The sequence below is a fragment of the Podarcis filfolensis genome (genome assembly GCF_964270895.1).
Source record: "Podarcis filfolensis genome assembly, chromosome: 13".
Taxonomy (NCBI): Eukaryota; Metazoa; Chordata; class Lepidosauria; order Squamata; family Lacertidae; genus Podarcis; species Podarcis filfolensis.
Window position 1 is genome coordinate 30,323,769 of NC_139615.1, and position 13,350 is coordinate 30,337,118.

Genomic DNA, 13,350 nt, shown 5'->3' on the forward strand with positions numbered 1-13,350 from the left:
TGTGTCCATATGCTGCTACTGCTTTTTGCAGCAGGGAGGGAGAAACCTGGGACCCTCCAAAAGTTGTCGGGAGTACGGCACACACACCATCCATTGAACACGCTGGCGGGAGCTGACGGGAATTGGGAGGCCCAACCCATTCCCGGTCCTTGGGTTATAAGGGGCAAAAAGCTTGGTGGTTGACACAGTGGGCCTTTCCTTTGATGTTTCTTCCAAAGCCTACACCTTTGCATGCCAGGAAGCAGTGCCTCGCAGCTAGGGTAGCACCCCAAAACAGGTCCCTGCACGCTGTTGCCGCAACACGCCTTGAGCTTTTCCCTTGTCAGTATTTCTTTTCTGCATTCGGGTTTGAAATGCAGCCATTTTTTAATTCTGTGGCTGCGTGGTCTTGCAGGTGTTGGCCCCCCCAGGGTGGATCATTCAGCACAGTATTTCCTTTTGCCATGAGACAAGCCTGTGCAGCTGTATGCTACTGAGCAGAGCAAAGGGCTCGCTGGCCTGTGCCAGCTTAAAGCTTCACCATGGGGGTCGGGGAAGCAGCACCAAAAGAGCTCCTGCACTGACATTATCCTCTTTCCTTGAGTGAGCACACTCAGAGGTTAGTGAGTGCAAGTGGCCAATGCTAGGCAGCTCTGGGTGTTCAGTCAACACACCCACACCCTGTGGCTTCTTGTTCGCCCTTTTTTATTATGCAGCTCAGCTGTTTTCTCCTAGACAAAGTCAAAGAGGTCTTTCAATGCCACCCCCAGCACTCATCAGGATTTTCTCTGTGGACACCTCAGGGCTTACTCTGAGTTGCTAATGTCTCAGTCTGGATCAGAATGTATTTACCATGTGATAGTCCCTCCCAGGTTTGCTCTTCTTAAAAAGAATGAAAGAAATTGCAGCCATGAAGGGCCTCAGTCTGGATCAAGGCAACAGCAGGAGGCTGGCTTTCCCTGTTGTTTTCTCCAGAAGGTATAATTTGCTGCAGTGGCCCCTTCAGAAGCAAATAGCAGGGGGGTTTTGGGAGGGGGAGAAGGGTGCTTACAGTTTGAAAACAGCACAGGCAGAAATGTCAGGTGTTCCTTTGCTGTGCGTCGTCGTCCCAATCTGTGTTGGGGAACGGAACTCCCTGCCGATGCAGGTTGAAAAATGCATGAAAAGGCAGGATAGATGCTTAATAAAAGGAACCCCCTGCCTGTCTCATACCATGGGTCAGAGAGAAGCCCTTTGCCAGATAAAGAGGCACTGTTGGTGGAACCAACACTGCTGGCACTTCCACCTCTGCTTAACTCCCAGCGTGTCCCCTGTTTTGAAAAGACGTGACAAAACGCTGGCTAGACAGTTCCACAGACACCCCCCAGGGGAAAACGCTGCCCCCTCTAAACTGGCTGGCTTGCTGCGGTGTTCAGGAATGAGGCAGGTGCCAAGACATGCTGCCTGATTGCTCCTGCTTTGCACCTTCCTGGCAGGAACGGGGATAGGTGAGCCAGGATGCTTCCTGCTAATGCCCAAATCTTTTGTTTGGTTTGATGACCCGAAGCCATGTTCACTTGTTGATTTGTGGCTTGTGTGGGAACAAAAATTCAACCAGTCCCAGATTCGGATGGAGCAGGAAACCACAGAGCCTCCAGGGGTTTTTTATCCCGTTCACACTGGGGAGGAGCAAGGGAGGAACAACCTGATAGCATGTACCCGACAAAGGGACACACAACTCAGTGGATGAGTAGGTGGTCCAAGCTCTGGCAGGGCTGGGAATGTCCCTTGCCTGAAATCCAGGAGAGCCATTGCCAGTCAGGCAGACGATACTGAGCCAGGTGGACGGTGACCAGAGCTCAACGTTCATGTGTGTGTTCCTGATAAGTTACAGTAAGCCAGAAAGTCTGGTTTATTACATTTACACCCGGCCAAAACTGATTTATGAACTTCTTTTATATGGCTTAAAATCTCTTAATGTCTTATCTCTCTCCTCCTCCCCACTTTAATACAGCAAGGTGGGCAGGCAAACCACCCTACGGCTGCCGTGGTGACGGAGAAGCAGCAGATGCTGGAGCAACACTTGCAAGATGTCAGGAAAAGGGTGCAGGTAGGTGGGAGAGCTGCTCTCTCTCTCTCTCTCTCTCTCTCTCTCTTGCTCCAAAGTTTCAAGCTTGCCTAGAGTTTGTGACTCCTCCCCAACCTCCTATTCCTTGGCTTTTTCTTGCAGGACTTGGAGCAAAAGATGAAAGTGGTGGAAAACCTCCAGGATGACTTTGACTTCAACTACAAGACCTTGAAGAGTCAAGGCGGTAGGTGGGAGCTTGCTGGGGGAAAGGGGATAACAACTTTTCCATTGCGGCAAATTCATGGATGGGGAGATGCCCTTCTGTCCTCATCCTTTGGGGAGCAAGGGTGCTCGTGCAGCCCAGGCGCTTAACTTTCCTTTTAAATCAGGGGAGCTTCTGGCCTGCAGACTTCACGAGGCATGCCTGGCCTCAGCATTGGGTCTGCCAGGGCATTTCTGCCAAGCCACACCGGCCTACGTCACTCCCGATGTCGGGTTGCGGGGCAGGTAAGGATGCGCTGAGCCAAAAGGGGCTTGCAAAGCCCTCTACGCAGCGCTCCAAAATACACGCCAGCGAACTGATAGCCGGGCATCACACTTTCACGTGAGCTCTGCAACTTTGGGTGGGCAAACGCCATTCGCCTGACACCATCGCACACCTGTCACTCTTGGCATGCAGAGGGTGGGTGGGTGAAGATAATAATCTGGCCTGCTGGCCAGATCCAGTTCACCACCCTTGTGAACCTTGTAGACTGGCTGCAGTTCTCACCAGGAACATGATGCCCATCATCTCCCGAATCTGTCCTACATGGGGCTGCTGAAGAGGAACAGGATGCCCAACTGCCTGAAAGAGGAATTAGGCCAGCCTTTCTTAATCTGGTGCCCCTCCGTCTTTTGCTTTAGACCAGGCATAGGCAAACTCGGCCCTCCAGATGTTTTCGAACTACAAGTCCCATCATCCCTGACCACTGGTCCTGTTAGCTAGGGATCATGGGAGTTGTAGTCTCAAAACACCTGGAGGGCCAGGTTTGCTTATGCCTGCTTTAGACTATAGCTCCCACAATCCCTGGCCATTGGGCCATATTGGCTGGGACAGGTGGGAGTTGGGAGTCCCCAACAGCATCTGAATTAGGCTGACCAAAACAGGTGTGCAGAGGGGAAGAACTAAGAAACTCCAGGAGCCTCTGACATGTTTCCCTGCCCCTCTCCCGCTGCTTTTCTTTAGACATGCAGGACCTGAACGGGAACAACCAGTCGGTGACGCGGCAGAAGATGCAGCAACTGGAGCAGATGCTGACAGCCCTGGATCAGATGCGGAGGGTAAGTAAGGGCGGCTCCTCCCCAACTCCAAAAGACCCCACCTGAACTGCTATGGACTAAGGTGGAATGATGCGGGATATGCCTGGTTTTGCAGCATGTGGCCCAGGAGAAAAGCATCCAGCTTTAGCACAGAGCTTCCTCCATGCTGAACATTGATGCTTATAGCAAGCCAAGGGGGCGATGCCCTTTGGGCATTGCCTTTCTGTCTCTAATAGGGACGAGTCACACACCCATGATTATTTAACTCCACATCTCTTGGCCAGGTGACTTGGATGTGCGAGCTGGCTCCTTTTCAGACAACAACATTTCAGATTTCCTTACTTGATACAAAAGTCTCCGCCTCTGCTGTTCACCGCTATCATACATGAAAACCACGGAGAGGCAAGTTTGCATGTAAACAGGGGAAGCGCAATGGAGTCCTGAACGTTGCCTATTTCCTTCCTCACCTAGGGGATTGTGAGCGAGCTGGCTGGGCTCTTGTCGGCCATGGAGTACGTGCAGAAGACGCTGGTCGATGACGAGTTGGCTGACTGGAAGAGGAGGCAGCAGATCGCATGCATTGGTGGCCCACCCAACATCTGCCTTGACCGCCTAGAGAACTGGTGAGAGCCAAATGCCCTTGACTGCCCGCTACCTTTCCAAGGCTTACAAAGCAAGAATCTGGTTGACAGTGTATTGTCCTTACTTTAATACACCTCAAAGCAGAGGAGGGTGTTAGGAGCCACAGAGCAGCATTGACCTAATGTGGAGGACAGAACAGGCAAAGATCAAATTTGGCCCTCCAGTTCTCTCTGTCTGGCCCTTGGACAGGCTGCTGCCTGTCAGAGCAAGTACTGGGCTTAGCTGAGCCATAGTGGTCCTTTGCTTGCATAGATTTGGATGGAACATGGCACCGGTGAGGTTTCCCAAAGGGGAGTGCACAGCTGTTCAGAAGCATTATCAAGACAATGTCCAGTTAACACAGCAGTGTTGTTTTCTTTTTAAGACACGTGTGTGTGTGTGTCTCACTTACTTCTCCCTCGCTGCAGGATCACGTCCCTTGCCGAGTCGCAGCTTCAGACCCGCCAGCAGATCAAGAAGCTTGAGGAGCTCCAGCAGAAGGTCTCCTACAAGGGCGACCCCATCGTTCAGCACCGGCCCTTGCTGGAGGAGCGCATCGTGGAGCTATTCAGGAACCTCATGAAGAGGTATGTTGGCCTGCTGCCCTTGCATGTATGGGAAAGGTGCCATCCCCTGAGGCTGCGGGGTGGGATGCTGCTGCCGAGATCATGTTCATCTGGGAACCTTCTGCTGAATCTGGAAGTTTGGACCAGCACCCAATTCCCACCACTGAACACTCTCTCTCTCTCTCTCTCTCTCTCTCTCTCTCTCTCTCTCTCACCACCCCCACCCTGCCCACAGTGCATTTGTGGTGGAGCGCCAACCCTGTATGCCAATGCACCCGGATCGCCCACTGGTTATCAAAACTGGAGTACAGTTCACGACAAAAGTGCGGTGAGTTGTTGGTGTTGTGTGTGTGCATGCATTATAATGGGGCAGAGGGTCAGCTATATGTTGCTGAATCTTGCAAGGCTTAGGGCAGATAAAATAAAGTAGTTCTTTACACGGCCCGTAGTCAAACTGTGGAACTCACTCCTGCAGGAAGCAGTGATATGCCACCAACTTGGATGGCTTTAACAGAGGGTTGGACAAATTCATGGAGGAAGAGAGGGCTGTCATTCTAGCTAGGATGGCTGCGCTCTGCTATTCATGGTTGGAGGCAGCAATACTTCTGAATACCAGTTGCTGGAAACCACAGGAGGCGAGTCCTCCGTGCGGGTTTCCTGTTGGGGTATCTTGTCAGCCACTGTGAGAACGGGGTGCTGGACTAGATGGGCCATTGCCCTGATCCAGCAGGCTGTTCTGATGTTCTGCGTACCTTCTACACTTAAAATTCTGCACCAGAAAAGAGGCATTCTGCAACAGTATAAATTATGCAGATTTTGCATATATGTGCTTGGCTTTTCAAATTTTAATCTACTTCTTCTAGGCTTGGGGAGAGGGGCAAAGTGGGGACAAGACAGGGAACCCCATGTGCTGTTGGGAATCCATCTCAGCCTCTCTTTCCTCCCTACCCACAACCTCCTCCCATTCCAGCTTCTGAGGCTTAAACTAGGCATTACCCACATATTTTCAAGTTTGTTGGTGCAGCCTAGAAACTTGTTTTTTGTCTCCTCTTCCCCCAGAAAGGTGTAGATGGGATTCTTAAGCACAGTGCGATTGAGCATCACATTGGTGATATATTGAAGCTCTCTTGCCTGAAAAGCATCTGTACATAGTGAAACTAGTTTCAATGGACATGGACTATGATCTACTTGTTAACCTGGTGCCCCTTCCAAGGGCCAGCAGTTGCCCAGCTGGTCCCCCCCCCAAAAAACCCCCATTAGCATATGAGGGATAGGGGTGCATGGAGAAAGGGTGAGATTTGTGTCTTCAGAAGCTAACGTGAACTTTTGACTTCTGCAGGTTACTGGTTAAATTTCCTGAGCTGAACTACCAGCTGAAAATCAAAGTCTGCATTGACAAGTAGGTCCGGACCCTTTCCGTGGACAAACTTGAGGGCAGGGATTGTGGGCAGAGGTTCCTTTAAATATATATAACTGACTTTCTGGCTCACGCTGGTCAAACCATGGCTTAGTGCTGGCTCCTGGGGGTTGGGTAAATCATGATTGCTTTGCTCCACCTCTGATCCTGCTGTGCCGCTGTGAGCTGAGCCTTGGTTTCCTGAGTGTTTCACCTGCATCCATTCTTATGGTTTGTCTCGTTTCAGACAAACCATGAGCTGTAACAAAGGTTTGTCCTTGGATCTTTTGCAGCTCATGATTTGCCCCTGGGCTCTTTATAGTTCGGAGTTTATCCAGAGGAGAGAAACCACCAACCCCAGTCGGAACAGTGCTCTTAAGCCAAAACTATGTCTTAATTCGTAGCAGTGCCAGAGGAAGAGCACAGTGACCACAGCTTCCTATGTAGGAACACCTTGGTACTGAGCCAGCTCTCCCTGCCCCTCCTGAAAAAGGGATCAGTTCTTCTGATCCCAAAGTGTGGCAATGATCTTTCCTGGAAGGGGAGGAGAGGCACAGCCCAAACCTGTAAAGCTTGTCTGCTGCTGCAGCAGCTTGAGAGGCCTTTGCAAATATTATTCCTTTAATTATTATGAATATTGATTTGGCTCAGGTTTTTGGTTTGGAGCAGTCTTCAGCCTGCCTACCCGCATTCCCTTAAAAGTAGGGAGGAAGGCCCTTTCTTTTCACCTCTGCCCCACAGAACCCCAAGACCTTTTCCCCCCAAATGCAGGGGTGAAGAAATCTCTGGCCCCTCCACTTGGACTCCAGCTCCTGCAAGCTTGGCCAGTAATCGGGGGGTGACACAGATTTGTAGTCCAGCAACAAGTGGAGCGGGCCTCAGGCTAGCCACCCTTGTTCCAATACCTTCCAGTGATGGCGTTGTTGTTGTTGTTATTATTATTATTATTATTATTATTATTATTCTGACTTCTCTGCCAAACCACACCCTGTCCCTCCTGCTGCAGGGGGTGGGTGGAGTTTAGGGCTGTTCAAGCGGTGTGCACACACTACAGGTGCTGAGCCAAGGGGGGGCAGCTGTTTCAAAGCACTGGGCGTTGGACCTCTCACCTCCTGCCCAAAGCCTAGTTAGCACTTTCCCAGTTTGGGGAAGGAGGTCGGAGGGCTCTCGGACCCTCTCACACTTCCTTCCCAAAGCCGGAAACCTGCTTACCTGCCTTTGGGAAGGCATTTCAAGGTGGGGTGTGTGGGTGTGCCAATTTTTTGCCTGACACAGGGCCCCACAGCACCCAAGTTGGGCGCTGCTGCAAGCCCTTTCTGATTGCTGTGTACAGCAACCTAATCTGAATGTGCCAATTTGACACTCTCCCTCTTTTTCCTTTCACAGGGATTCCGGTGAAGTTGCTGCCCTCCGGGGGTAAGTTGGAGGCACTGCACCCTGTGGCCTCCTCTCTGCTGAGATGCATCTCATGGTTTGCAGGCAGCTGCGCTTTGTTTGGCAGGAGGAGGGCAGGATCATTTCATTAGTAGTAAAATAATTTTATTTTAAATCATTATATTCCGTTGCTCAATCGCCTTTTAGGGTACAATGGCTCCCCATCACCACCACGTTCAAGGAAATAGCAACAAAATGCAGAGCAAAACAATCATCCGGTTAAAACCCATTAAAACCAAGCCCTTAATAAAAAGCAAACTGAAATAAAAATTAACATTTTGTTGGGGTGAATAACCGGAAAAATGCCGTTTCCAAAGGCTTGCAAAGAAGGGGACCACTCGTGTTTTCTGGGGTGGGGTACAGCTGCAGAATCTGTTTCCGCAAAATGACCACAAACTTGGATGGCTTTAAAAAAAGGGGGGGTTAGGCAAAAGCAGGGAAGATGAGGGCGGTCAGGGGCTTTTATGTGCTAGAGACAGGATGTCCCCGAACATCAGTTTAGCTGGGAATTGCATTTCGGGGAGAGTGCTCTAGTGCTTGAAAGCTGCTTGCAGCGTCCGGCTGACCGCAGTGAGTACGGGACACTGGTCTGATCCAGGGCAGCTGCTCTTTACATTCTAAAAGATGGGGCTGGTGATGGTTAATAATGGTATTTTAAATGCTAAAACTCTCTCAAGGCACTCCTCCCATTTTCCCCCCTCCCGCTTTGCCCATCAAGGTCCCGGAAGTTTAACATCCTGGGCACAAACACGAAAGTGATGAATATGGAGGAGTCCAACAATGGGAGCCTCTCTGCAGAGTTCAAGCACCTGGTGAGCGACACAGCATCTCTCCCCTCCCTTGCCCCCCGAAACACTCCCTGGAAGCACAGTGTGTCTAATTTATCTCTTTTTTTATGTCTCTCCCCCTCTCCCCCCAATCACAGACACTGCGGGAACAGAGGTGTGGTAATGGCGGAAGAGCAAACTGCGACGTGAGTGACCCAGCGCAGCACTGCTGGTGTAAAATGAAATGTTTGAGAGCAGGAGTAGTTACTTCTCTTGCTCCACTGGGAAGTGCTAGAAATCTCTGTTCCGGGGATGTCCCTTCTCTCTCTCTCTCCTCATCACCCCCATTCCTCTAGGTTTTCTAAACCATGCCCCTAAATTGTTTACAGACAAGTTCTCTCTTGTGAAAGAAAAAGACCAGCCCTTGGGAATGGGGAAGTGGTCTCTTTTAGGTTTGACTTTAGGGAAGATCAGTCCTGTGAGCACCTTTTGAAAGGCTGATTCCTTTGTTTGTCTCTCCACTTAAGCCTAGCTCAGCAGAACTAAAAACGAAACCAAAATTGCAAGTTGCTGCTGTGTTTTTTTCCAAAGGGACAAAAAATATATACCCTAGAGAAATATTTATTATCTTCCCCTGCATTTACTCTCCACTTCCTCCTCAGGCCTCCCTCATCGTCACAGAAGAGCTCCATCTCATCACCTTTGAGACAGAAGTTTACCACCAAGGCCTGAAGATTGACCTAGAGGTGAGCCCTGGTTGTGCGGATTCCCCACACTTTACAGGGGTGTGGTATGTGTGGGTGGGTGTTACAGTTGCACTGGGAACCTACCCTGCCAGAAACCCTCTTTTGTAGTGCTGGTGTGGGTTTCTTGTTGGGAGTTTGCATTGAGCAGAATGCGGGAAAGAAACCATATCAGTAAACTACAACCTACAATTTGCATCCGCAACAATGCTCAAGGGTAGCAGTTTCCAGAAAAACGGAGGAAACGGGCAACTCCTATTTTGATGGAGTATGCAGAGCTGTTTGCATATTTCCTTTCCTGCTCCCTCTTTCGAAATAAGTGGAACAGCCCGTTCATGAGCTGCCATTGACCAGAATCAGAGCATTTGCCCAGTTAGCTCAGCATTCCCTGCACTAAGAATGTGATGTTCTCCAGCTGGTTGTTGAACCACAACTTCCATCAGCACCAGGCGGCATGGCAAACAGTCAGGGATCATGGGAGTTCAAGTGTGAAGCATCTGGAGAGTTGGCTGCCCCTGGTCTACACCGAATGGCAGTATCTCCCCAGGGTTTCAGGCAAGGAGTCCTTCTCAGCCCTATCAGGAGATGCCAGGAATTGATCCTGGGATCTTCTGCATGCAATGCAACTGCTGCTTCCCTGAGCTGTTGGCCATTGCACTATGCATTGGAATACTTGCGATGGCTCCAAATTAAGGTGTTGCCTTGTATCCAAAAGTGGACCCCAAATCTTGAAAACCTATACTGACAACATCCATGAAAAAGAACTCAGAAAAACTGATCAGACTGAAACAATGATGGCAAACTCTAGAGATAAAGTCTCTTGTTGAGACTCTTAAATCTAACTGCTTGTTGCATGCCTTCTTCCACCTCCCTTTTCCCTTACGGCCATACCAGCATTTCCAGCTTGCTTCACCGCAAGAGTTGGAAAGGGGTCCCATGAGTCTCCCTACCTGAAGACAATTAATTTGATAACAATGCATAATGACTAGAAACTTGGTGGTTTGGTCTGCTGTGAAGCAGGAGCCCGGGGGTGTTTCCTGTTGCCCAGCAGAGACCTGAAAAAGAGAGATGCTGTCTGTGTGCTCAAAAGCTGCTGTCTTTCCTTCCCTGTAGACCCATTCCCTCCCTGTGGTGGTGATCTCCAACATTTGCCAGATGCCCAACGCCTGGGCGTCCATCTTGTGGTACAACATGCTGACAAACAACCCCAAGGTACGTTGAGTTTCCCAAACCTTGCATGGACAAAATAGAGAACGAGAGCAGGAGGGTGTTTTATTTGTTTTTCGTCTGGGTGTGTTCTTTGTTCCTGATTGTGACTGAGTCCCTCTCTTGGCAGAACGTCAACTTCTTCACCAAACCACCCATTGGCACTTGGGACCAGGTGGCTGAAGTGCTCAGCTGGCAGTTCTCCTCCACCACCAAGCGAGGGCTCAGCATAGAGCAGCTGACAACACTGGCAGAGAAACTGCTTGGTAACTTAACAAGCTCCTCCCCTTCTTATACATGGGCCAACGGCAGGGAACCTTGATCAGCAGCGCAAGGGCCACATGCCCTTCCAGGCAACTTTCCGGGGGCCACATTGCCAGGGGTGGACAGGGCCGGAAGCAGAAACAAATGTGGATGTTACCTTTGTGCTGTAAGCTTCCACCTCGGAACGCGCCCCTCTCTGCCCTCCTGTCCAGGCAACCAGCAAATATTATCAAACTTTGGCGGCACATTCTCGTCAGGCAAAAACACTCAAGGAGTATGAAGCAGATCCTGTGAGGGTTGTGGCCTTGGGGGAAGTCCAGAGAGGCCTGGAGGGGCATGAGGTTCCCTATCCCTCATGTGGGTCATAAGGAGTTGCTGTCTTCCCATCTGAGCTACCCAGCCTAGGGGTATTGGCTCTTAACTGGGAGAGGAGCCTTGCCCAGGTGCACAACCAGAAATCCTTTTTTAGCTGTGGGATTCAAACTTGGGACCAAAGCATGTGCAAAAAGCGTTGGCATGTTGAATGCCTGGAAGCCAAAATATCAAATATTCAAGTTGGCATCAGTTTAGAAAAGCCTGGGCAAGCCTTTTAAGAATAGCGTGTGTGTTTAAGTTTCCCCCCCAGTGTGCTTCCTTTTAAAAATGCCTTTCATCCAAGGAACACGAGGTGACAGACATGTGGATGTGTGTATACACACACACACACACACACTTATCCTTACAACAACCTTGCATAGTAGGTAAGGCTGAGAAGCAGCAACTGGCCCAAGAGCCCCAGTGCACTTTGTGGCTGACAGGAGTGCCAACTTGAACAAAATATGGGGGGGGGGGGCAAGTAAGCCCCCTCCCCATAATCAATCACATGATGCAGTGCACACATACCATTTGAATGGCAATGCCCAACAACTTTAGGGGTGCAGCCCCCTCAAATGGGGGCTGAAGGGGCCTTGGCCTCTATGCTCCTATGGTGGCTGAGGGGTGGGAATGGGTGGGATTTGAACCTGGCCCTCCTAGGCCCTCGCCTGAGGCTCTAACCACTACACCAGCTCTCTTTAACGACTTTTCTTCCCTCTCACTCTACAGGCCCTGGCGTCAATTACTCCGGATGTCAGATAACATGGGCGAAGTTCTGCAAGGTAGGGGCTTTTGGAAAGCTTAGGTGCGGCCTTGGGTGGGGCCCAAGGTGCGCCTGCCATTTTGTTCACATGGGGGGAACCTTTGCTTTTATCGCTGCAGGAGAACATGGCAGGCAAAGGATTCTCTTTCTGGGTCTGGCTGGACAACATCATCGACCTGGTGAAGAAGTACATCTTGGCCCTGTGGAACGAAGGGTGAGCATCTGCCAGAGATGTCGCCACAGTTGCCAGCATCTCTCTCTCCCCAAGAGGCCACTGTGCCTATCCAGTAAACAAAGAAGCCCTAACAAGTTGGAGAGCAGGGATGGGGAACATGTGGCCCTGTAGTGGCTGTTGGGCTCCCAGTATTCCTGATGGGAACATAGGAAGCTGCCTTACACAGTCGTACCTCGGAAGTCGAACGGAATCCATTCCGGAAATCCGTTCAACTTCCAAAACGTTCGGAAACCAAGGTGCGGCTTCTGATTGGCTGCAGGAAGCTCCTGCAGCCAATCGGAAGCTGCAGAAGCCCCATTGGACGTTCGGCTTCAAAAAATAGTTCGCAAACCGGAACAGTCACTTCTGGGTTTGCAGCGTTCAGGAACCAAAGCGTTGAGAACTAAACTGTTCAAAAACCAAGGTACGATTGTACTGAGTCAGACCATTAGTTCATCTTGTTGTCTACACATGGAGAGGCAGTGGATTTCCAGGAAGGGGCCTCTCTTCCCAGTTCTACCTGGAGATTGAATCTGGGACCTTCTGCATGCAAAACAGATGCTGTGCCCACGGCCCTGTAGATCAGGGTTTCCCAAACTTGGGTCTCCGGCTGCTTTTGGACAACAACCCCCATCATCCCTAGCTAGCAGGACCTGTGGTCAGGGATGATGGGAACTGTAGTCCGGAAACAGCTGGAGACCCAAGTTTGGGAAACCCCGCTGTATCTGATGCTGAATTAGGGTTGACAGGAATCCATCCTTACCTGGAAGGATGCAGACTCTCCATCCCTGTGCTAACCTTCCAGTGGAACTTCTTGGTGGCTCCTGACGTTGGGCTTGGTGGGCCAAGGGAAAGGAAAGGAAGCCAATAAAAACCTCATATTTCCATTCCTTCCTCCTCAGATACATCATGGGATTCATCAGCAAGGAGCGGGAGAGAGCGATCCTGAGCACAAAGCCCCCCGGCACCTTCCTGCTGCGATTCAGTGAGAGCAGCAAGGAGGGTGGCATCACCTTCACCTGGGTGGAGAAGGACATCAGCGGTAAGGAATGCCACTGCAGCTGCCTTATGCTTAGGGCTGAAGCCAGATCTTCCTTTTTATCTATTAATTACGTTTGCCTATGTGTAAAAGCTGCGTTCTTCTCGAGCCCATTTTCCTTTTTCGAATGATGCACGCACGTATCGTAGCAGGCGAGAAAAGGACACATTCTTCCTTGGAAAGAAAGGCCTCTGTGCTATCAGCAGTTTTTGTTAGCGCTCATATTAAAAATCGTGTTTGTAACAAGATCTGCCCTGTTAATTGTGTGCAGCTTTTTAGCCAATTAACCGTTTTTAGAACCCGGTTAATTGCTCACCCATTGCAGCCCTGCTTATACCAAATCCGGGTAAATCTCAGAGTTCTTGGTCCAGACTGTTGTGCCAGTCAATGCAGGAATGAAGAACGCTGCCTTATACAGAGTCAGAGCTCTGGTCCATCTAGCTCAGTGATGTCCACACTGACTGGCAGCGGCGCTCCAGGTACGTCAGGTGGAGGACATTCCCAGCCCTACCTGGAGATGCTGAGAATTGGACCTGGGACCTTCTGCACACAAAGCAGATGCTCTACCGCTGAGCTATGGCCCTTCCCTCTTATGCAAAGGTCTTTCTCAGCCCTGCAGAGATCCTTTAATCATTGGGATGGCATAGATTGAGCCTAC

The 13,350-nt window shown here is 50.4% G+C and overlaps 1 protein-coding gene across 10 annotated transcripts in view; it reads left to right on the forward strand.

Moving 5' to 3' along the window:
* The window catches only part of STAT3 (signal transducer and activator of transcription 3), a gene marked incomplete at its 3' end in the record, with an annotated part of 41,758 nt that overhangs the window by 23,445 nt on the left and 4,963 nt on the right, over window positions 1–13,350 (forward strand). For all 10 annotated transcript variants that reach the window (XM_083582828.1, XM_083582829.1, XM_083582833.1 and 7 more), the window contains 16 exons: window positions 1,973–2,068; window positions 2,189–2,270; window positions 3,252–3,346; window positions 3,797–3,948; window positions 4,375–4,533; window positions 4,748–4,840; window positions 5,852–5,911; window positions 7,295–7,324; window positions 8,061–8,154; window positions 8,268–8,315; window positions 8,772–8,855; window positions 9,966–10,064; window positions 10,189–10,324; window positions 11,406–11,458; window positions 11,559–11,653; window positions 12,556–12,695. In XM_083582828.1, the coding sequence (XP_083438954.1) occupies window positions 1,973–2,068; window positions 2,189–2,270; window positions 3,252–3,346; window positions 3,797–3,948; window positions 4,375–4,533; window positions 4,748–4,840; window positions 5,852–5,911; window positions 7,295–7,324; window positions 8,061–8,154; window positions 8,268–8,315; window positions 8,772–8,855; window positions 9,966–10,064; window positions 10,189–10,324; window positions 11,406–11,458; window positions 11,559–11,653; window positions 12,556–12,695 (1,516 nt within the window). The remainder of the gene's footprint in view (window positions 1–1,972; window positions 2,069–2,188; window positions 2,271–3,251; window positions 3,347–3,796; window positions 3,949–4,374; window positions 4,534–4,747; window positions 4,841–5,851; window positions 5,912–7,294; window positions 7,325–8,060; window positions 8,155–8,267; window positions 8,316–8,771; window positions 8,856–9,965; window positions 10,065–10,188; window positions 10,325–11,405; window positions 11,459–11,558; window positions 11,654–12,555; window positions 12,696–13,350) is intronic.